A 25181-nucleotide genomic window follows, 5' to 3' on the forward strand; every position below is an offset into this window, starting at 1 on the left:
TACGCAAATGTTCACAGCAGCATTAACCAGGAGGAATAAGAAAGGACCGGGAGGAAACTTCTGGGATGGAGATGCTTGGTGACTTGACGGTGGTGGTGGTTTTTCTGTTTTAACCTTCACAGGCGTACAGTTTGTCCATCTTCCCTCAGTAACACTGTTGACTCTCCCATTGAGACAACAGGCATTGAAGCCAGAAGCTTCCTAGGACTCCCTCTGCTCTTTACACATTAGGGGTTAGATTTTTTATTTCCCACAGAAACTTCTGTGAATAAGGTATTTTTAACTTAGGAATGTACCAGAAAAGATTTTAAAAAGTCACACTTGGCTGGGTGCAGCGGCTTACTTGTGTCATCCCAGCACTTTGGGAGGCCAAGTGGGGCAGATCACCTGATGTCAGAAATTGAAGACCAGCCTGGCCAACATGGGAAACCCCATCTGTACTAAAAACACAAAAATTAGCCAGGTGTCATGGTGGTGGGCACCTGTAATCCCAGAAACTCCAGAAGCTGAGGCAGGAGAATCACGAACCTGGGAAGCGGAGGTTGTAGTGAGCCAAGATGGAGAGATAGTGTCACTGCACCTCCAGCCTGGGCGACAGTGAGATTCAAAAAAATTGACACTCATGACTAAAAATTTCTAGGAGATCCTTTTAGTCTGTTTCTGGTTTTCACACACAGACCAACCAAAAAGTGACTGGGGAAAAAAAAATTAACCACCACGCTGTATCTTTCTGAAATTAAAATCTCTGTAGTTATAATTTATTTTTAATAATAGTTTTATATTTTAAAAACAGGACACATACATGTTATGAGTAAAAAGCATGGCTGTGACAGACCAAGTCCATACCAGTAAGCTTTTGAGAACCATTTACACTATGTAGTACTGGTTCAGGCAGACAGAGGAAGAATAAATAATAGTGCTTGAGGAAGAGTAGTGATCAAGAGGGTTGGTCAAGACGGCACCTCACTGCAGATGCTAGAGTAGAAACAACTCCCTCGTAGTGGCATGGGCAAAGTTCCAGATCTCCATGACAAAGATAACCCAACCAATTGGAACAAACAGCCTCCCGATGTGGCTGGCAACTGCAGGGGTAGAAGAACTCAGGCATAGCAGGCCCAGAAACGGGGAGACTGGAGCCAGGGACAAATGCCAAGGAAAGAGTTCCAACTAGCACATGTGTTCATATATAGATACCGCCAACAAAGGGCGTTGCACTCCGCAACAGAACTGAACACAATCTAACAAAGCAGCTCCCACCTTCCTGTCACCTCTTTGGCAGTAGTAGGGCAGGCCATCTCAACTTGGGACACACACAGCCATTCTCATGGTCACGGAGCCTGTCCAAGGCTAGGGTTTTGAGCACACCTAAGCTCAAGAAAAACTAAAGCCTCCCTGATAAAATGAGGTCTAGTCTAGACACAGGAAGCCACAGCCGGTTGACTACTCAGGGCTTCTCAGGACTGGATGTTGGTTGAACTGAGGATTCCAGGAGTAGCATCAGATTTGGAAGCCTCTGAAAGTTCTCGCTGTTGAAAAATAAATAACATCAGTGGCAATACTGCCTCTATCACACATGCCCCGCCCTTCTAAGTATGGGTAAGTGTCAGCAAAAGGTCCCCTGAAAGCAGTTTCTCTGAGATCCCTAGCGCGGCATGGGTTGCATTAGGAGCACCATTCTGTTAGACATAGAGCGCATGTGCACCCATGCCCGTGACCTCTTTCCTCAGCCAGTCCATTCTGTTACACCTCACAGAAGAGAAATCCTTCATACAGTCATGCACGGCATGATGACAGTTAATGACTGGCCACATACACCATGGTAGTCCCCTAAGATTATGCCATATTTTTACTGTACCTTTTCTATGTTTGGATACACAGATACTTACCACTGTGTTACAACTGCCTACAATATCCCAGGAATAGCCTGAATCAAAACCCACAATTGCCTACAGTATTCTGGTTTGTAGCCTGGGAAGAAAACACCATCCCACATAGTCTAGGTGTATAGGCTGTACTGTCTAGGACTGTTAAGTACACTCTATGAAATGTGTACCATGGGTGGGGCAATTTCATTCTCAGAATATATCCCTGACATGGACACATGACTGTGCTTCACAAAGCTACATTAGGGTTGTCAAGCTAAGTAGGCAACAAGCTTTAATCTCTTGAGCCCTTTATAAAACAATGGGCCAGAACATTTATCTACCAATCCCTGGGGCTGAGGACCTTGTAACCTGCTGATGATTTGATCTCATGCTGGAGCACATGGTATAGCAGCAAAAGGTAAGACATGAACGGCCATTGAGAAAGACATTAGCACGGAGGTTAGTTTAGTGGCTTTGGTGCTGCCTGGTGGAGTCTATCGGCTATAGCAACTAAACCAGATGAATCTGCCTAGGACTAGCCACAGAGATAGGCAGGTACATTTCAGCCTCAAATAGATCAAATGGGCCTTGGGTGAACAAGCAGAAAGAGAAACCTGGACCTCTGTCCAGCAATCAGTTGGCCAGAGTGACACACACCCACTTTTATAGGTGGAAGCACCACCAGCCACATAATTTGAAAACATGCCAGAGTAGGAAGCCAGTTTCAGTGATCAAAACCAGCCACAGCCTTGGCCCGCCGGTTCCATTCTCCATCTCTGCGGCCATCAGGAGAGGAGGCAGGCTAGGGTTTCACTCAATATCCCCTCAAGGGTAAGGGACAGCCTCACCACTCCCTGGTAAAGTACTGAGAGAAGAGAACACAGATTCAGTAAAAGGCATTGTTGTTAGGTGTTAGCAAATGTAGAGTAGGATACTAGAAAGTGAAAAGCATTCTGGAAAGCCTTTTTTCCAGTGCTTCATCTATGGGTCAATAGTTCAATGTATGGAAAGAGGCAAAGGTGAGGAAATCAGCATTAGCTAGCTGAGAGGAGACAGAGCTGGCGATTGAGCCCTGAGGGGTTAAGAAGACAAATACTCCAGGAAATAATCAGCACACGGGCCACGAGCCTCACTGTCGGCAGCACACGGCTGGGGCTCCCCTCCCCGCGTGATGGGGCCTCCATTCCTTCCAGCTATTGCAGACCTTTGAGGTCACAACTGGGGAGGGTCAAGGCTTTCTGTTAAACATGATTTTTAAAAACTGCCTGACCTTAGAGGCTGAGAATCCAATTCAAGTCTGACAAGTTTTCTTATTAATCATTAGGCTAATCTGTAATGAATGTAAGTCGGATGTGTTTTTTGAGTCCATGAGAGGAATTCCTGCTTCCTTTGAAACCCAGCCGAGATGACTGGTTAGTGTAGCCCTATGCCCAGATGAATGAAGCCAGCAGATGACAGATGAGTTTGGAAAGGGACATGGGACATGCAGGGGTTGCCATACAGACCTGAAGCCCAACAGTGGAACTGTCAGAGGGGGACGGATCCTTCAAAGAACAAAGAAGACAGTTACCAAGAACTCCACCAAGAAAGCACCAGGGCAGTGACAGAGGGGTCACCTCCTCCTGCAGCCAGGAAACGGTATATATATATATATAAAGCAGAAGGATCCAGGTTAAATGTCTAGTTGCTGCTGCCAACTTCCTTCCTATATACCGCCCCCTTTAAATCACACCCACCCTGCCATGGTCAAATCAGGAAAGGGATTCTCAGCCTCCAAAGTAGCTGCCCTAGCCAACAGCCTGGGTGTCCCTGGGAAGATACCCACTCTGCCCCAACTGTGTGCTCCCCAGAGACTGGTAGATATTAGAAAAGGTGAATTACCGCAAACTCAGAATAGGTGCTGGCAACAGAGTTAATGCTGAAGTTGCGCTGGACGGGGGCCGAGCTGGGGTACCCACCACTCAGGATGCTGCCGTTGAGGTCCAGGTTCTCCTTGTTGGCTCCCTGCCTGCCGGCACGGGGCGTTTTCTTCCCTGAACAGGTGGAAGTAGCGACTGGCTGCAGTGAAAGGAAAGAGATCCATGTATCATCCTAGCAAACGTGCGAGCACACACACACAAATACCTGCACTGGTTAAAGGCTGACTACCTTTATGTTCATGTCTGTAATACTATACTTTTTAGTTGAAAATATGGGGCCAGGTGCGAGTGGCTCATGCCTATAATCCCAACACTTTGGGAGGCCAAGGCAGGAGGACTGCTTGAGGCCACATGTTCAAGAACAGCCTAGGCGACATGGCAAAACCCTGTCTCTAGGAAAAAATTTCTTTAAAAATATGAATTCTTGATTTACAGGACACCTATCTTTGAGCATAGCCTGATAAAATATTTGAAAGACTGGATGTGTTTTTTGGTTTTTTTTTTTTGAGACGGAGTTTCGCTCTTGTTACCCAGGCTGGAGTGCAATGGCATGATCTCGGCTCACCGCAACCTCCGCCTCCTGGGTTCAGGCAATTCTCCTGCCTCAGCCTCCTGAGTAGCTCGGATTACAGGCATGTGCCACCATGCCCAGCTACTTTTTTGTATTTTTAGTAGAGACGGGGTTTCACCATGTTGACCAGGATGGTCTCGATCTCTCGACCCGCCTCGGCCTCCCAAAGTGCTGGGATTACAGGCTTGAGCCACCACGCCCGGCAGTTTTTTTGAGACAGAGTCTTGCTGTGTCGCCCAGGCTGAACTGCAGTGGCGTGATCTTGGCTCACTGCAACCTCTACCTCCTGGTTTCAAGTGGTTCTTGTGCCTCAGCCTCCCGAGTAGCTGGGATTACAGGCGTGTGTGACCATGCCCAGCCTATTGCTGTATTTTTAATAGAAATCAGTTTCTCCATGTGGCCAGGCTGGTCTTGAACTCCTGACCTCAGGTGATTCGTCCACTTTGTCCTCCCAAAGTGCTAGGATTACAGGTGTGAGCCACCGTGCTTGGCTCCTGGGAAATGTTAGTGTAATGCAAGGGAGTTGCATCCAGAGCATATAAAGAATTCCTGGCCAGGTGCAGTGGCTCACTTGAAGTCAGGAATTGAAGACCAGCCTGGCCAATATGGTGAAACCCCGTCTCTACTAATAACACAAAAAAAATAATCAGCCAGGCATGGTGGCAGGTGCCTGTAGGCCCACCTACTTGGGAGGCTGAGGCAGGAGAATTGCTTAAACCTGGGTGGCGGAGGTTGCAGTGAGCTGAGATCGCACCATTACACTACAGCCTAGGCCACAAGAGTGAAAACTCTGTCTTCAAAGCAAAAAGTAAAAAGATAATAAAGTCCTGTCTGATTTGTGCTCTAGAGATGAAGAAGCATTACATGTTCCACAGAATAAGCATGAACGTTTTCACATGCTACCACATGGCCACCTGTTAGCCTTACAGGGGGAAAATAACATTACAGGTTTTCAGGAAAACCGCTGAAGCTTTCTTTTTCTTATTACCAGAATGTTGGCCATCATTGCCCCTCTGAGTTTAATGCAAGGACTCAAGTGCACACACCAAAGCTGGCCACTGGTGACTAGCACTAGAGGCCACTATTCAGCCTTCCATCCACTCGCAAGTGCACTCAACATGAAGGGACAGAAAAACCCTTTCCCCATCTCCGCAGGACAGGGTGCAGGCGGTGGCTGGGACTACCCTCACCACTCCCTTGAAATCAGCGCTTCCCTAGGCCTTGTGTTTACCTTACGTGCTTTGCCGGGTGTGTTGGGAGTCAGTCCCCGCCGCTTGCTGGGTGTTCGGGGAGCACTGCCATACAGCATCTCTGTCTCTGTCTGCTTTTTGTTCTTGAGTCGCTGTGTTAAAGTCAGAAACACCAGTGATAAATCTTAGGAAGAGAGCAGGCCTGGGAGGGAACAGAAGCAGGGCCCAGAATCTAGGCTCATGTCTCTGCAGACAGAGCTAAAAAGAGCTGCCATGGGCTTCCAATTCAACAAACCCTGGTCCCTGGCAGAGACTCTGGCTGCTCAGATGACCATCTTTCTTACTCTTTCCTGTCTGGCTCTTTCTCTCTCTCCAGTCGATGCATCTCCCACTGTTCTGCCACATACTCCATAAATTTCTGCCCATTTACCAGAAATGCCTTTGAATGTTCCTGTTCCCATACTTCAATGTGTGCCTTCAGCTCCTCTTCCAGCTGAGATCAAAAAGGACATGTTCATAACTTCAAATCTTTTTTGTAAAGCCCTAATGAAATGATTTCCCTAGAGAGTGACTCCTCCACCCTAAAGCATCATTAGCTTCAGGTAGCTGGGCACACAGGCTACAGGTCAGAGTGACCAGAAATCAAAGCCTGGGACATTTCATTCACACGACATACCAGAGTGGAAAATGGCAAGAACCCAAAGTTTGACCGCTAAGGTTTTGGTGCCTGAAGCTGGAGGCAGCATAGGGAAGATCAGCACTATGAGGCAGGCAGTGAACATGAAGAGCAGGACTCTGGAATCAGACTTAATGGGGTTCAATCTGGAATCGCCCTCTTACAGGCTGTGAAGCAGTCAGCAAATTTACATCACTTTTTTTCTGTTTTTTTGATAGAGTCTCACTTTGTCGCCCAGACTAGAGTGCAGTGGCACGATCTCGGCTCATTGCAACCTCCACCTCCCGGGCTTGTGCCTCAGCCTCCCGAATAGCTGGGATTACAGGCATGTACTATCACACCTGGTTAGTTTTTGTATTTTTAGTAGACACGGAGTTACATCATGTTGGCCAGGCTGGTCTTGAACTGCCCCGGCTTCCAAAGGGCTGGGATTACAGGAGTGAGCCACCATATCCGGCCAGATTTACCTAACTTCTTAGTACCTCAGTTTCCTTGTCTGTAAAAATGGAAATAATACCAACCTCACAGGGATGTTGTTAAGGATTAGATGAATTACTAAATGAGAGTGTTTTGAAATGATATTCCTGACACTCAAAAAAGGATTATTATCAAAGTGGAAAATGGTAATGAAGCCAACAGGACTCGCTCTCAAAAGCTTTCCTTATGTAACTGGCTGAATAGTGTTTCCCCCAAATTCTAATGAAGTCTTAACCCCCAGTACCTCAGAATGTGACTGTATTTGGAGACAGCATCTTTACAAAGAGAATTAAGGCCAGGTGTGGTGGCTCATTTCCTGTAATCCTAGCATTGCTGAAGCCCAGATGGGAGGACTGCTTGAGGCCAGGAGTCCAAGACCAGCCTCGTCAACATAGTGAGACCCCCATCTCTTGGGGAAAAAAAAAGAGAATTAAGCTCAAATGAAGTCATTAGGTGGGCCCTAATCTCATATGAACAGGAGTGATTAGGCTACACACATCACAGGAAAACCATGTGCAGACACAGGGAGAAGACGACCGTCTAAAAAGCCAGAGAGAAGGCTCAGAAGAAACCAGCTCTGCCAATGGCATGTGGATCTCAGATTTGCAGCTTCTAGAGTCGTGAGAGAATGAATTGCTGTTGTCAAAGCTGCCCAGTCCGTAGTGCTTTATGATGGCAGTCCTAGCAAAGGAGTGTGCCTTGATACTCAGTTGCTTGTACGGAATATATAACTTATTATCTACTGAAGCTTTGAAGAAAATACTTTTGAGGCAAAACAATAGAAAGAAAAAGACGGCCGGGCGCGGTGGCTCGAGTCTGTAATCCCAGCACTTTGGGAGGCCGAGGCGGGTGGATCACGAGGTCAAGAGATCGAGACCATCCTGGTCAACATGGTGAAACCCTGTCTCTACTAAAAATACAAAAAATCAGCTGGGCATGGTGGCGCGTGCCTGTAGTCCCAGCTACTCAGGAGGCTGAGGCAGGAGAATTGCCTGAACGCAGGAGGCGGAGGTTGAGGTGAGCTGAGATTGTGCCATTGCACTCCAGCCTGGGTAACAAGAGTGAAACTCCGTCTCAAAAAAAAAAAGAAAGAAAGAAAAAGGCATACAAATAGTGAGGTATCTTTGTAGCCAAGCACCAAAAACCCTTAGCAACACTATTACCTTAGGCAGCGTTTTCTGGAGCCTGGCTCGTTGTTTTTCTTCTTTTAGAAGACTTCCTCCCCAATTTATAAATCGATTCGGATCTGAAGCTTTTCTCTGTGAAAAATACAGTTCGTGGAAAACCTGGTACCGTAAGACCAGTAACTTCTGCTAAGACGCTTTGTTCTCATAAAATGATATATATGATTAAAGCGACTCAAAGAGGTCTGCATTCCTGCCTGCTCTCGGCAGTGAGGACGGTGACGTTCTAAAGCCAGTGAGCTGTGGACACTCCCACACATGGGCAAGATCATTCACTGGGGTGCAGGAAAACTACTGTTTCTTTTTAATCTAAAAAGACAGGCTCTTATGTTTAACATCACTGGCTTCCTTCGTTGGTTTGGATGTCAGATGATGGCGTCTCTCCAGGAGACAGGTGTGTGAAGGGACAAGGAGGAGGGGTCTACACTCAGAAATCTGACGGTGGCACCTTTAGTTGCTCACTCACTGCCGGCATTCTGAAACAATGCAGCTTAAATGTGCACAGTGAGGAGACTGATAATCTGGTTTTTGCTACATTTACCCTTAAAATGGATGTTAAAAATGTAAAATGTTTGCCAGGCGCAGTGGCTCATACTTATCATCCCAGCACTTTGGGAGTCTGAGCTGGCAGATCATGAGGTTAGGAGTTCAAGACCAGCTACTTGGGAGGCTGAGGCAAGAGAATCGCTTCAACCCGGGAGGTGGAGATTGCAGTGAGCTGAGATCGTGCCATTGCGCTCCAGCCTGAGTGACAGAGTAAGATTCTGTCTCCAAAAAAAAAACAGCTGAAACAAAAACACATCAACTAGGGCAGTACCTCAAACTCTAAGAAAAGCCTCCAGCTTTCTTCCCACTTCCGGACTCCTTCAAAGAGAGCCGTGTGAGCTTCATAGCAGTTTCTTAACTGCACAATCTCAGCATCATGGAGCTGGAGCAGATTTTCTGTGTAGTCCTCTGCAAAATATAGGCCCAATATTTTAAAACAATTCCTCTAGTGTTTAGTATCCAATTTTTCCCATTCCCTAAAATGGAAATAGATTTTTTTCTTCTTATAGTAAAATGACACACGAACAGGCATGTGTGTGTACAATAGATGACAGTGGTTAATAAAAACCAGCTTTGTCACAATTGGCCTGGGAGACTGGAACCTAAAGAGACTAGGATAGAGACGAAAATAATGTCAAAAATCTACATCATCTCTTGCCTTGTCTCAGGTTTTTTTCATATTCTTCCTTTTTTTTTTTTGGTTAAGAGACGGGGTCTCGCTATGTTGCCCAGGCTGGAGTGCAGTGGCTATTCACAGGTGCGACCCCACTACTGCTTACCATGGGAGTTTTGACCTGCTCTGTTTCCGACCTGGGCTGGTTCACCCCTCCTTAGACAACCCGGTGGTTCCCTATTCCCGGGAGGTCACCAGATTGATGCCGAAGTTAGTGTAGACACCCGATCGGCATAGCACTCTACAGCCCCGAACTCCTGGGCTCAAGTGATCCTCCAGCCTCAGCCTCCCGAGTAGCTGGGACTACAGGCACACACCACCGTGGCCAGTAGATTATATCCTTCCTTTCTGTCCTGCCCAGCCAGTAAATGGGGGATCACAGAAAATGTGCAAAACCATCTCCTGAATTTAGTTGGAAAGCTTCATCTTTACACTTAGTTCAGCTCAGATACAATTCCACTGGGCTCCAGGAGTCAAGCTCCTTTTGGCTCTCACGGAGGCTCTGGCATTTCCCACTGTATGTCTCTGGATTAAGTTACTCAGCATGTGTGTGCTTTAGCGTCCTTACCTCTTGACACGAGGAGTCAGTGGAATAATATCATGAAGGGTTTGACACTGCACCTGGCAGAAGGTAAGCACCTGACAGAAACTGAAGCTTCACAGCTAGAGGCTACAGTGACACACTGCTTCAGAAAGCCAGAGGCCAATATTTCCCAGTAATAGTTGCAAATGCTTTTCCATACAGGAATGGCAGTTATACTCAATGTCTTGAAAAGCTGGCATTATCTGTTCAGAAGAGGAAACACTTCTGGAGAATGTCTGGACTTGCTAAAAACTAGTGAGCAGGCCACATGAATACCCCACTTCTGGCTCGGTGTGGTGGCCCAACACTTTGGGAGGTAAGGGGGGTACTGTTTGAGCCTAGGAATTTGAGACCAGACAACAGAGTAAGATCTGCCTCCACACAAACCAACCAAAGACCTCACTCCTGTACTCACCAGAATGGAAAGGGGCAAAGGCTTGTCTCTGCTCCTGGCTATAATGGCACTGGTCCCAGTATTGAGCCAGCTCCACTCGAATTGCCTCGATCATTTTCTCCAGGTTTTGCATTTTTAGTACATCCAACCGATCCACTTCTAATTGCAGCTGAAAGAAAGAGACTTACTAAAGGTGGCTGCCATACTTCTGTATGCATTTAGGTTTGCAAAAGTTTCCCCCCTTTTAAGTAAAATTATAATGCCAAGCCATAGAGGTATTATAAATCAACACTTTTTTTTTTTTTGAGACGGGGTCTCTTTTTCTCACCCAGACTGGAGTGCAGTGGCATAATCTTGGCTCACTGTTACCTCTGCCTCCCAGCTTCAAGTGATTCTCCTGCCTCAGCCTCTCAAGTAACTGGGGTTACAGGCGCACACCACTACCACCCGGCTCATTTTATTTTTAGTAGAGATGGGGTTTCACTGTGTTGGCCAGGCTGGTCTTGAACTCCTGACCCCAAATGATCCACCCGCCTTAGTATCCCAATGTGCAGGGCTTACAGGCGTGAGCCACTGTGCCCAACCAAATCAACACTCTTTATAACACAGAAGTGCTGAGAGAAGACTGCTGACCCAGCACCCACTGGGTTTCTTACCGCTTTCCGAACCTCGGCCTTTGACCCAGACGTGATGGCGGGCACAGCTTCTCTCTCTTCTTCAGGTATTTGCAGGCTGTCCCAGAGCTCTCAGATTTGAGCACACAGACCCTCACACACTGCTTCCTTTTGTGATTTCTGCATTTCCAGCTACAGTACAGAAAGCCAGTGTCATTCACAGCAAAGCAGCAGCACAGAGACTAGCCCTCTGGCTTCCTACAAAGAAATGTCTGAACGCACAGGGAAAGGAGGCCCTTTCATGAGAGTTCAAAGCAGCGTTTTCATGCCTTCTAAACACAAGCTGTAAGGCTGTCAGGATCTCAGACTCCAAGAATTAGCATTCAAATTTAGAACTGAAAAGAACGTTTAAAACACTAGGCTAATTCAAATGACTAATATTATTTCATCTATAATTTCAACTTCATTTTCTTGGAGTTACATATAAAGTTTTTTTAACTGTTACAAAACAAAAATCAAGATTGTATATATTGCCATCATTATCGTCTCTCATTCTCTTACCTGCCTTGGCTCCTTATTTAAGACTAAAGAAGGGCCGGGCGCGGTGGCTCAAGCCTGTAATCCCAGCACTTTGGGAGGCCAAGGCGGGTGGATCACGAGGTCGAGAGATCGAGACCATCCTGGTCAACATGGTGAAACCCCATCTCTACTAAAAATACAAAAAATTAGCTGGGCGTGGTGGCACGTGCCTGTAATCCCAGCTACTCAGGAGGCTGAGGCAGGAGAATTGCCTGAACCCAGGAGGCGGAGGTTGTGGTGAGCCGAGATCGCGTCATTGCACTCCAGCCTGGGTAACAAGAGTGAAACTCCGTCTCAAGAAAAAAAAAAAAAAAAAAAGACTAAAGAAAAACTGTTTTTTGTTGTTGTTGTTGTTTTCTCTTTGAGACAGTCTCGCTCTGTTGCCCAGGCTGCAGTGCGGTGGCACGATCTTGCCTTACCGCAACCTTCACCTCCCAGGTTCAAGCAATTCTCCTGCCTCAGTCTCCCAAGTAGCTGGGATTACAGGCATGTGCCACCACGCCCAGCTAATTTTATATTTTTAGTAGAGACGGGGGTTTCACCATATTGGCCAGGCTGGTCTCGAACTCCTGACCTTGTGATCCACCCGCCTCGTCCTCTCAAAGTGCTGGGATTACAGGCGTGAGCCACCACACCCAGCAACTGTCAGTTTTTTCAAACTGCTCTATACCAGGGAGATCCCAGGGATAATTTGAGAAGACAGTACCTGCCGCAGCAACTTCTGTAGTGTTGCAATATTCTCCAAAGACAAGCAAAAGGCATCTTCATCTTCACACGCCACATCTCTTTCAAAGCTTGTGTCTGGGGTGTGGTCTAATTCCTCCATACACAGTATGATCTGTCTCTTTATACTGACAAACTCCTCATGCCTAGAAGCCTTTAAAACAAAGCAATTACAAGGTACCTAGAGGAAAACCAAAGTGACTTCTAGGAAGTATGAATGTAGGCAGTGTACCTTTGTTTCCCTCAAAGTGGCCACATGCTGCCTGAACTGGTTCAGCTCTTCTAAGCTGGGCACTGAGGCACTATCAGTATTATAGCGGGGCATACAAAGAATTTCACACAGTTCTTGATCTTGCTCTTGAAGTAGCTTCAGTTCCTGTTTTCTCTCCTTTTTCTGTTTTCGCATCAATTCCACCTGCGTGCGCAAATATTTTTCTAGTTGCAAGATGGTAGTCTCCCCTTCGTCCTGAATAAGACAATGTAGCACTGTTATAAGATTCCAAGTGGCCGGGCGCGGTGGCTCAAGCCTGTAATCCCAGCACTTTGGGAGGCCGAGGCGGGTGGATCACAAGGTCAAGATATCGAGACCATCCCGGTCAACATGGCGAAACCCCGTCTCTACTAAAAAGACAAAAAATTAGCTGGGCATGGTGGCACGTGCCTATAATCCCAGCTACTCAGGAGGCTGAGGCAGGAGAATCGCCTGAACCCAGGAGGCGGAGGTTGCGGTGAGCCAAGATCGTGCCATTGCACTCCAGCCTGGGTAACAAGAGTGAAACTCCGTCTTAAAAAAAAAAAAAAAAAAAGATTCCAAGTGAATTCCTTCAACGGAAGAGAAGACAAGAGAAGGAAGCTAGGATGACAGACTTTCAGTTAAACTTACAAGTCAGTCAACTCATGGTCAACAGAAAATGGCACAAAGGTTTTCCTAAGGAAGGTCCCAGTGAAGAAAAGTGAACAGGTACCAGGGTACTTTCTTCCCCCAGTTAAAAAAATTGTGGTAGAATACATATACAATTTACTTTCTTGAACCATTAAGTGTGCAGTTCAGTGGTATTAAGTGTACTGTTCAGTGGTATTAAGTGTACTGTTCAGTGGTATTAAGTGTACCATTCAGTGGTAGTAAGTGCAGAGTTCAGTGGAATTAAGGGTAGAGTTCAGTGGTATTAAGTATACCATTCAGTGGTATTAAGTGTACCATTTGGTGGTATTAAGTGTAGAGTTCAGTGGTATTAAGTCAGTGGTATTAAGTGTAGAGTTCAGTGGTATTAAGTACACCGTTTGGTGGTATTAAGCATAGAGTTCAGTGGTGTTAAGTGTAGAGTTTGGTGGTGTTAAGCGTAGAGTTTGGTGGTGTTAAGTGTACCGTTCGGTGCTGTTAAGGGTAGAGTTCAGTGGCATTAAGGGTAGAGTTCAGTGGCATTAAGTGTAGAGTTCAGTGGCATTAAGGGTAGAGTTCAGTGGCATTAAGGGTAGAGTTCAGTGGCATTAAGTGTAGAGTTCAGTGGCATTAAGTGCATTGTTCAGTGGTATTAAGTGCATTGTTCAGTGGTATTAAGTGCATTGTTCAGTGGTATTAAGTGCATTGTTCAGTGGTATTAAGTGCATTGTTCAGTGGTATTAAGTGTATTGTTCAGTGGTATTAAGTGTATTGTTCAGTGGTATTAAGTGTATTGTTCAGTGGTATTAGGTACAGCTGTATTGTTATGCAACCATGACCATCATCTCCAAATGCATTTCCTCTTGCAAAAGTGAAATTTCAAACTCAAACAGTAAGTCTCCAGTTTTTCCCTGCCCCAAGCCTGGCAACCACCATTTTACTTTTTGTCTCTATCATTAGACTTCTCCAGACACTGGGCACTTTTATAAAAAGTGTAAATTGGCTGGAAAGCTTGCTTTGGGTTAGCTTGAGGGTGGTATGACTAGCTCATATCTAAATACTCATCCTTCTATGGACGTCATCTCACCTTACCAACAAAAACCCGTCTAGTCGTCCCTGCCATACTCCTAACTGGTAACCAGGAAAAAAAAATGGCATTTTTTTTTTATAGGACATATAAATTTTTCTTGTATGTCCTACAAATTTACACAATTTCACTTAAGATTGTGAACTAATCTATTATATTTAAGACATTTATGTTGACTCCAGGAAGCTCCACTTCATGTTCTCCTCTGCCTGATTATTCTTGACTACCAGGTGTGGATTATCCTTTGCTCTTTAAAGGTGGTCTCCCTCCTAGGCTAACTCCAAACAGATACCTAGGCAGGTCTTCCTCTAACAGGAGGAGGGACCCGAGAACCTTCTGGTTGCACTCATTATCTTTCCAATCTCCACATCTGTCCTAATTTTTATGATCCTGGCACTGCTGCCACTGGTTCTAAGCAGAGATGTTTCAGTACCCCATGTTTCATTTCATCCTTGCTGGTGTCTTCACTGAAGTCCGACTTGCAGTGACCCACAATATAGCCACCTCTCAGCTCCACCCACCGACAGATGTCAGGGCATGCTCTGAACTGGACTTTGCACTCCTGATATTCCAGCTTTTGAGACATTTCTTCTAAAGTAGCTATTTTGGTTGGTTCAGTGTATGCAGCTTCTGGGTATGATAAAACCCACAAAGGTTGTTGTTTTGGGTGGTATTCCTTCTTATCATTAGTTACTTTTGCTGTTTTCATTTTCTTTCAGAGAAAAAACAGTGCAGTACTATCTATACCTACCTTTCTTTCAGAGTTTATTTAAAAAAAAATTAATATTCCCTACAAAGCAAAACTACGGTAAGCGGCAGCTTCTTTCTGATCATCTCTTAGCTGCTTCACCTCTCACCAGGGCAGCTGTCCCCAGAGGCAAGAATTCCTCTGCAGGGCCTAATTAACGATGCACCATGTTTCCCCATTTCTCATGTCTAGCTCCACCCCTATCAGGAAGCCTCTCATCATCTGCAGGCCCAAGTCAATGCTGCTTCCTAAATCTGAGGCCCTACACAGTTTCCCTAGAGACCCTGTGGGCTGCCACAGACCTGAAATGGCTCGTCGCGTAACTCAGTGTACAGAGTGTTCAGCTCTTTTTGACAGATAGACATGCTTTTGATGAGTCTTTCCTTCAGGCTTTCCTCTTCGGCAATCATATCCAGGAGTTCCTAAAAGAGAGAAAACAGTCCATAATACTGAGGCCATGGAGGTAAAAAACACCAAACTCCTCAAATTTTTTTTTCCTTTTTTTTTTTTCTTTTAGACGGAGTTTCACTCTTGTTACCCAGGCTGGAGTGCAATGGCACGATCTCAGCTCACCGCAACCTCCGCCTCCTAGGTTCAGGCAATTCTCCTGCCTCAGCCTCCTGAGTAGCTGGGATTACAGGCACGTGCCACCATGCCCAGCTAATTTTTAGTATTTTTAGTAGAGACGGGGTTTCACCATGTTGACCAGGATGGTCTCGATCTCTTGACCTCGTGATCCACCTGCCTCGGCCTCCCAAAGTGCTGGGATTACAAGCTTGAGCCACCGTGCCCGGCCTCTTTTTTCTTTTTTTTTTTGAGACAGAGCCTCACTCTGTCACCCAGGCCAGAGTGCAATGACGAGATCTCGGCTCACTGCAACCTCCACCTCCCGAGTTCAAGTGATTCTCCTGCCTCAGCCTCCCGAGTAGCTGGGATTACAGATGCCCACCAATGCACCTGGCTAATTTTTGTATTTTTAGTAGAGACGGGGTTTTACCACGTTGGTCAGGCTGACCTCAAGCAATCCACACACCTTGGCCTCCCAAAGTGCTAGTATTACAGGCATGAGCCACTGCGCCCAGCCTCATCAAATTTCAAGAAGGGACTTCAAAACCAAACAGGAAGAGCCTGTGCTATCCTAACGCTGTGATCATATATCCCTTCTGTATGCCATCTGAGGTAAGACACCAACATTCTGACCCTGGTCCAATGCACAGCCCAGCACTATTAAACCTACCTTGATATGCTTCTTCACCACCTCAGTTCTTTGTAACCGCTGGCCCTCTGGAATTCCAATTAGCTCCCATATCTCCCGAAGGCGATTTAGGGCTTTCTGCAGACATACTATGGACTCCTTCGCCAGCACCTCACTGAACACCAAAAAACAAGGCCTGTTAGTTACATCAGTCACAGCCTCTAGACTAAAAGCACTATTTTCAAGAACTAAAAAGACTAGCTTCTCATGGCCGGGCATGGTGGCTCATGCCTGTAATCCCAGCACTTTTGGAAGCCGAGTCGGCCAGATCACCTAAGGTCAGGAGTTCGAGACCAGCCTGGCCAACATGGTGAAACCTCGTCTCTACTAAAAAGACTAGCTTCTCAGTGGCCTCAGCAAAAGCACACTGAAAACAAGCATCCAGCTTAATTCACCTTTAACCACTCCCCATCCCTTTTCCTGCCAGATGTCACCAGCAATGCAAGATTTCATATATTACATCATGGAAACTCAACCTTCTGGACTTTCATCAGTCATCTACCTATGGAAGTAGAAAACAGAATTATAAATACTTTTACTAAAGAAAACCAGACAAAAATGTTGGTAAAATAAACTAACACAAGAGCCTGCCGGTAAGAAGCTCCTACAAAATATCTGGCAATTTATCACTAGCTTTTGATTGTTCTTTGAGACAATGTGTTGCTCTATTACCCAGGCTGGTGTGCAGTGGCATAATCTGAGCTCACTGCAGCCTCGGCCTCCTGGGTTCATCCCGCCTCCTGGGTTCTCCTGACTCAGCCTCCTGAGACTAAAGGCGTGTGCTACCATGCCCAGCTAATTTTTGTATTTGGAGTAGAGATGAGGTTTCGCCATATTGGTCAGACTCATGTCCTCAAGTGATCTACCCGTTTTGGCCTCCCAAAGTGCTGGGATTACAGGTGTGAACCACCATACCTGGCCCATTATTCTTAAAATACAACTAGCAGCTCAAAGAATGGCTAAAGTTAAAAAGACAACATTAAGTGTTGGTTGAGTATAGGGAAAAGTGAGAACTTTCATATACTGCTGGCATGGTGTAAATTGGTACAACTATTTTTAAAACTGTTGGCAGTCTATCTCCTAAAGCTGAACCCAGCAGTTCTACCTCTACATACAGAACTAGCAGAAATGAACACATACGTTCACCAAAGACACATATGAGAATGGTCAGAGACGTGTTACTCATAAAGCATGGAAACAGAAACAAGCTAGATGTCTATCAACAGAATGAATAGTACATTCCCACAATGCAGTAACACAGCAATAAAAATGAACAAACCCACCGGGTGTGGTGGTTCATGCCAGTAATCTCAGCACTTTGAGAGGCCGAGGGCAGGCCACCTCGGAGCTAGAAACTTTCATTAGGGCCTTTCTGTCTCAGAGAGTTCAGTGGTTCTACAAGTCACCAGCCTAAATCTCTAACAATGCATCTCTCCAAAGCTGTTAATATGTTGTGGCCTAGAATTAGAGCCTAAACACCACCATTGTATAAAAGAAAAAGCTGATTTTCAAAAATTAAGTTGTAAAGGCTGCCCCATTCTCCTCACAATAACTGCGGGCCTTGGCCTCTGTAAATACAACTGCTAGTTTACTTTGCAAAATGCAAAAAGGTAAAGCCGCTTATCAGCAACTGCCAGAGTTGCTAGTCTTTGCTTACCGGTAATAACCGGAATAATTCCATCCTGGCTCCTGCAGCTTGTAATAAGTGACTAAAATCTGTTATTTCTACCTTAAACTCAGACAATGTGCAAACTAACGCTTATCTTGACTTCTGTAAGCCACTTAGGTAACAATCAAAGTGACAACAAGTCCTCTAGCCCTCGGAATGTCCGCAGACCCGCACCCTCCTCCCTGCCAGGGGAAGTGATTTACAGAATCCCCTGGCCCTCAGAATGTCTAAATCCCTTCACCTCCACCCCCGTCCCACACTCTCACCCCCAAAGGTGGGCATAAAAAAGGTCTTGTCACCCTGCTTTCGTCACCACGGGTTAAAGAGACGCAAGTCCTCCGTAGTCGCCGGCATAATAAACCCTGTAATTTAGCATACTTTTGTCTTAGTGTTAACTTTCTATGCTCAGTCCAGTACGACAAATACATTCATATCCAAAATATCTCTAGCCATGAAATCCCAGTTTAGAGGTTGCCTGTCCTTGAGAAACGTTTCTACACAAATACCTGTTGCCTATGCCAGATGGCCATATCACCAATACCCAAATATTGACAAATGTTTAAAAGAATTGACTCTACTCCCTTCACTTTAAAAATGTTGACAGTTCAAGTCCAACAGAAGGAAAAGAAGAAATGTTAGTAAGTAAGCCATGTATTTAATACAATCTCAACTAAAGTCCAACTAAAGAGCTTCCTCAGGCAAACGCTCCTTTTGCACTTCATTTTGAAGACAAAAGAATGCACAAGTTAAAATTCTAATATTCATATTTTATTAAAAATAACTCTTAAGATCTAATCTGTGGCCAGTATTCAACCTGGATGCAAAGCCCTGGCTTTGAGACAGGCCAGCTAGGAGCACTGCTCTGGAGGTCATTACTTCAGTAAATGTCCCAGAGTCTCCTCCGTCTGACAGACCTGCCCCTGCCTAGCCCATCTCCACATGACGGCTAGTTTGTCAGGACAACAAACCCCATCAGATCCCTGGCTAAGGGATCCCCTACAAAGACCCCACTGTCCTCAGGAAATAGTTCAACCACCTTCCACGGAAAGGCCTTCTAAAATCTCTCTCCAAACCTGTCTGCTTATCTTTCCCACTTGTCACTCCCAAGTCTTCACCCATTCCCAGAACAATTCCCCTCAATAAACCACATGCAGCCCTCATGTGGTTCATGCCACCATGCAGCCCTCATTTGGGGTTCATGCAGCCCTCATTTCTTCATGCCACCGTGCTTTGTACCTTCAGTTCCTTCTATCTGCCACTACCTCCTCTGGAGAGCTGTGGACTTGTCACTCACTTCCCATTTTCCCCCAGCCCCCCAGCAGACCATACATTCCAGGGCAAGGACCTCCACATCTTCATTTTACCACACCCTAATGCAGGGGTCCCCAAACTTTTTACACAGGGGGCCAGTTCACTGTCCCTCAGACCGTTGGAGGGCCGGACTATAAAAAAAACTATGAACAAGACCACCAATGAAAGAGGTGCCCCTTCCTGAAGTGCGGCGGGGGGCCAGATAAATGGCCTCAGGGGGCCGCATGCAGTCCGCAGGCTGTAGTTTGGGGAAGTTTGCCCTAATGCATAGTAGTTGTTCAACAGATATAAAATGAATGGCCCTGAATTCCTCCCAAAGGGTCCTGTGCTCCTAACCTACATAACCTAATAATGGTATTATGCATTCTCAGATCCTGACAAAGGTTTACAAGCAGCGCTGCATCTCTCTGTAACACATCTAAAAGGCAAAGTGACCATTTTTCTGAATAAAAAAATCTAGCACAATGGGCAAAGAATCTGAATAGGCATTTCTCCAAGGAAGATGTAAAAATGGCCAATAAGCACAAGAAAGAGGCTCAATATTAGTCATTAGGGAAATGCAAATCAAAACCACTTCACAGCCAACAGGACGATTATAACAAAAAAATGTATACAGCAACAAGTATTGGTGAGAATCTAGAAAATCTAGAACCCTCAGACACTGCTTGTGAGAATGCAAGATGGTGCAGCCTCTTTGAAAAAACAGTCTAGGCAGGGTGTGGCTCACACCTGTAATCCCAGCACTTTGGGAGGCCAAGAAGGGCACATCACCTGAGGTCAGGGGTTCAAAACCACCTTGGCCAAAATGGCAAAACCCCATCTCTACTAAAAATACAAAAATTAGCTGAGCGCAGTGGTAGGCACCTATAATCCCAGCTACTCAAGAGGCTGAGGCAGAAGAATTGCTTGAACCCAGGAGGCGGAGGTTGCAGTGAGCAGAGATCGTGCCACTGTACTCCAGCCTGGTGACAGAGCAAGACTCTGTCTCAAAAAAAAAAAAAAAAAAAAAAATAGAAAACAGTCTGATTGCTACTCAGTTGTTTCTTTTTTTTTTTTTTTTTTTTTTTTTTTTGAGACAGGGCCTCACTGTCACCTGGGTTGGAGTGCAGTGGTATGATCAGAGCTCCCTGCAGCCTCAACCTCCCGGGCTCAAGGCAATTCTCCCTGCTTAGCCTCCCAAGTAGCTGTGACTACAGACATGTACCATCACACTTGGCTAGTTTTTGTTTTTTTGTTAAAGGTTTGCCATGTTACTCAGGCTGGTCTTGAACTCCTGGGCCCAAGCGATCCTCCCACCTTGGCCTCCCAAAGTGTTGGGATTACAAACATGAGCCACTGCACCCAGCCCCTCAGTTTAACAGAGTTCATACAACCCAGCAATTTTATTACTGGGTTTTTACCCAAACGAAATGAAAACATTTATATTACAACAACACAAATGTTTATAGCAGCATTATTTATGATAGCCAAAAAGCGGGAAGAAACAACACAAATGGCCATCAACTTATGAATGGGTAAATAAAATGTAGTGTATAGCCATACAATGGAATATTATTTGGCAATAAACCTTGAAAACATGCTAAGTCAAAGAAGCAAGTCAAAAAAGACCACAGTGATGGTTCTGTTTATATGAAATATCCAGAATCAGTAAAAAGTAGATTTGGGGTTTTTTGTTTGTTTTGGTTTTGGTTTTCTTTTTTTTTTGAGACAGGGTTTCCCTCTTTCACCCAGGTTGGAGTGCAGTAATGTGATCATGGCTCACTGCAGCCTCAACCTCCTAGGCTCAGGTGATCCTCCCACCTCGGCCTCCTCCGGAGTAGATGGGACTACAGGTTTGAGCCACCACACCCCCAGCTAACTTAAAAATTTTTTTTTTGTAGAAGCAGAGTCTCCCTATGTTGCCCAAGCTGTTCTTGAACTCCTGGATTCAAGCAGTCCTCCCAACTCGGCCTCCCGAAGTGCTGGGATTATAGATGTAAGCCACCTTTGCCTAGCCAAAAAGTACATTTGTACTTGGGGGTGGAGACAATTTGGACCATAAGGTGGAAAGGAGATTGACTGCTAATGAAATTTTGAAGGGGTGATAAAAATGTTCTTAAATTGATTGCAGTGAATACACAGCTCTGAATATTCTGAAAAATCACTGAATTATACACTTTAAGTACATTGTATGGTATGTGGATTATACCTCGAAGCTGCTATTAAAAACATCTTGGCACATATTCTGAACTGTCTTTGACTTATAACTTAACTGAAAAACAGCCGGGCACGGTGGCTCACACCTATAATCCCAGCACTTTGGGAGGCCGAGGCGAGTGGATCACGACGTCAAGAGATCGAGACCATCCTGGTCAACAAGGTGAAACCCCATCTCTACTAAAAATACAAAAATTAGCTGGGCATGGTGGTGCGCGCCTGTAGTCCTAGCTACTTGGGAGGCTGAGGTGGGAGAATTGCTTGAACTCAGGAGGCGGAGGTTGCGGTGAGCTGAAATCGTGCCGTTGCACTCCAGCCTGGGTAAGAAGAGCGAAACTCCGTCTCAAAAAAAAAAAAAAAAAAAAAAGAAAAGAAAAGAAAAATATAAATTTTTACTATGGCCGGGTGTGGTGGCTCACGTGTATAATCCCAGCACTTTGGGAGGCCAAAGCGGGCGGATCACCTGAGGTCAGGAGCTCGAGACCAGCCTGGAAAACATGGTGAAACCCCATCTCTACTAAAAATACAAAAATTAGCCAGCCATGGTGGTAGGTACCTGTAATCCCAGATACTCAGGAGGCTAAAGGAGGAGAAGTACTTGAACCTGGTGAACCCAGGAGGCAGAGGCTGCAGTGAACTGAGATCATACTATTGCACTCCAGCCTGGGTGACAGAGCAAGACTCCACCCATTCCCCCGTCCCCAAAAAATAATTCTTACTAATATATAACGATTTTTATTTGGTCTCTTGGAAATGTTTAGTAATTCCAAACACCCATTATGTTATTCTATTTAGAGACAGTTCCTGTAAGAGGATCATTTTCAAAGAATTAAAAACATTTCTCACTCTTCCTAATATTCAAATTATACTGAACCTCATTTTTTTAACTTAAATTTTATATAATCCTTGACACTTCTTATATTCCCGCCATTAGCATTATCTACATGAGACAGGCAGAATCTCACTCCTCCTGACCTCTGCTGCTACCACTACCACCCCCACCCTGGTCCAGGTCACCACCACCAATATTTTGCTGTCTGGCAATGGCCTCTTCACCGGTCTCCCTGCTTCGATGCTGGCCTCCTTAAGTCTACTGTCAACACAGGTGCCCCAAGTTTTAATCTTCTAATCAGGCTCCTCCAATGACTTGTCATCTCACTCAGGAAAAGCCTCTGCCTTTCCAGAGGTCTATGGAGCCCCATTCCATCTGAAGGCCATTTCTTTTGACCTCAGTGCTCATTCTACTCCTGTGACAGAGACCTCTTTGCTGTTCCTGGAACATACCAGGCACTGTCCCCCTTAGGGCACTTGGAATTGCTGACTCCTCCATCTGGATCTCTTTTCCCCGATGCTGCACAGCTTCACCCTTTTCCTCCTTAGGTCTTTGCTCAGAGATCACCTTCTCAGGGAGGCTATTCCTGACCCATCTGTTTAAAACCACAACCCCCATTCCAACACCTTCAATACTTCTTACCCCTTTCTCTGTTTGATTACTCTACATAGCACTTATCACCATGAAACAATATACTTATTTGTTTATTACACTTCTAGATATACTTATTTGTTTATTACACTTCTATTTTGCTATTATAAACTCTTGTGAGGGCAAGGATGTCACTTTTGCTCACTGCTGTTTCCCTGCCACTTAGAATAGTTGTATATAACAAACATTCAAGAAGTCTTTTTTTATTATAAAGTTTTAACTCCTGGGCTCAAATCATCTTCCCACCTTGGCCTCCCAAAGTGCTGGGATTACAAGCGTGAGCCTCTGTGCCAGGCCCCAGAAATCTTTTGGAATGAATAATGTGACATTTCAACAAAGCTGTATCATCTTAAGATGCTTCAGAGTAATCACTGTGAACAATAATTATGATACACTTAAATACTGCCTGGTTTCAGGTAATTCCCTAAAAGGCGCCAGTCTGAGACTTTTTTTAGACTCACTGAAAAACTCAGAGTGCATACAAAGACTACCACTCAAGGACACAAAAGTTGTAAAATGAGGCAGTTTTTCCAGCCTTGAACATAAATTACTGGACTGGAAGAAATCTCAAAATGGTCCTCCTCTAAATGACGTCCTACCTTCAGGCAGCCTTCACTGATCGACTGCCCTGTTTTTTTCTTAGCACCCCAGAGAAGGAGCTTTGTTGATCTCCTGTGCAACCTGTTTTGGGCATCGATAACAATGTTAATTCAAGCCAGAGTTTTGCTTGAGCCCCAGAGGTCAAAGCTGCAGTGAGCAATCTCACCACTGCACTCCAGGCTGGGTGACAGTGAGAGGCTGTCTCAAAAAAAAATAAAGGTCAGCGCCGGACGCGGTGGCTCACGCCTGTAATCCCAGCACTTTGGGAGGCCGAGGCGGGTGGATCACGAGGTCAAGAGATCGAGACCATCCTGGTCAACAAGGTGAAACCCCGTCTCTACTAAAAATACAAAAAATTAGCTGGGCATGGTGGTGCGTGCCTGTAATCCCAGCTACTCAGGAGGCTGAGGCAGGAGAATTGCCTGAACCCAGGAGGCGGAGGTTGCGGTGAGCCGAGAACGCGCCATTGCACTCCAGCCTGGGTAACAAGAGCAAAACTCCGTCTCAAAAAAAAAAAAAAAGTCTAATTATATCCATTAGCCTGGAACCAACATTAAAGGTTAACTGTAATAAACTTTTTTGTTTTGTTTTCTTTTGTTTTGTTTGTTTTGAGATGGAGTCTCCCTCTGCGCTAGGCTGTAGTGTAGTGGCTCTATCTCAGCTCACCGCAACCTCTGCCCCCCAGGCTCAAGGGATTCACCTGCTTCAGACTCCTGAGAAGCTGGGAGTACAGGTGTGTGCCATTACGCCCAGCTGAGTTTTGTATTTTTAGTTGAGACCGGATTTCACTATGTTGGCACTAAACTCCCATCACTTTGTGGGCAAGCATTTGAAAACAACTGATCAGAATTAGTGATCATGAAATGAAGACCCTTGCAAAGCCTTAGCACAATTGGTTCGACCAAAAACTACAAATTAGTTGACGCTGTATTATCACCACACTTCGTCCACAACTTTCAGAAAATAAAGTTAACATTTGGAAGTCACAAGGCTGTTAAGTGGCGGTGTCACCGACTGGTCCCGATATCAAGTTGGACAGTCCCTCCCCAACACCGACTAGAACGTTGTTAAAACAACCGGAAAACAATTCCATAATCCGAATTTCTTAACTTCCAAGGAAACAAAGCTGTCTTTCCAATTCAAACAAAACGTCCCCGCTAGGCAGATATAAAGAAAAACAGCCGGCAGGGGGCCGTGGCTCCCGCCTGTAATCAATCCCAATGGGAGGATCGCTTAAAGCCTGGAGATCGAGACTAGCCTGGCCAACATGAGGAAACCGCGTTTCCACAAAAATAAAAGAACAAAACAAAGAAAAACAACGATAAATAAACTTTACAGATTTAAAGAGAAGCCACGACCACAGGTTTACAACGAGTCACCTGCGCCAAGAAGCCGCACCCGAGACTCCGCGGGCGGGGAGGGTGGGGTCTGGGCGCCAGCGCTGACCGCCCAGATGAAGGCCGCGCCAGGCCCCTGGCCTCGCCCGCCCCTCCGCGTCCCGGCACTGGCGCTCGGCTCCCACCCAGGCGTCCGAGTCTGCAGGTACCCGCGGCCGCCGAGGCACAGCGCATCAGCTCTCGCCTCCGCCGCGGCCCTGGCACCGGCTCGCCGCCTCCGGACCCAGCCCCTCTGCGCACCTGGCCTCAGCCGGCGCCGGCGGCCGTGATGCCCTAGGCCCGGGATCCCGCACGGGCCCCGAACCCCTTGCACGGGCCCCGAACCCGAGGCGAGCGTCGCTCCCTCCCGTGTCTCCACGACTTTCCGGCAACCTGCACCTTCTCGACATGGCGGACGCTCCAAGCAGCAGTGAGTCCAGGTCCAGACCTACTCGACACGGCCCCGGGCGCAATAACCACCTGCAAACACCGGCAATCTCACTCCGGGTAGGCGATTCGAGAGCCGCTGAGCCCCGCAAAATTTCAAGTCGCGCCACGGGCGCAAAGCCTCACTGCGATTGG

At 46.0% G+C, this 25181-nt stretch overlaps 1 protein-coding gene across 1 annotated transcript; it reads right to left on the minus strand.

Moving 5' to 3' along the window:
- Nucleotides 1-7: 7 nt before the first annotated feature.
- Nucleotides 8-25181, minus strand: LOC101054223 (protein regulator of cytokinesis 1-like). The gene is given in 13 exon segments (XM_074399996.1): nucleotides 8-1526; nucleotides 3371-3409; nucleotides 3747-3923; nucleotides 5587-5697; nucleotides 7862-7957; nucleotides 8700-8836; nucleotides 10100-10247; nucleotides 10735-10884; nucleotides 11978-12148; nucleotides 12227-12460; nucleotides 15012-15131; nucleotides 15947-16079; nucleotides 24861-25181. Coding segments are annotated over 13 exon segments (1737 nt in total). The 5' UTR covers nucleotides 25010-25181; the 3' UTR covers nucleotides 8-1454.

The sequence above is a fragment of the Saimiri boliviensis genome, chromosome 5 (assembly GCF_048565385.1).
Source record: "Saimiri boliviensis isolate mSaiBol1 chromosome 5, mSaiBol1.pri, whole genome shotgun sequence".
Taxonomy (NCBI): Eukaryota; Metazoa; Chordata; class Mammalia; order Primates; family Cebidae; genus Saimiri; species Saimiri boliviensis.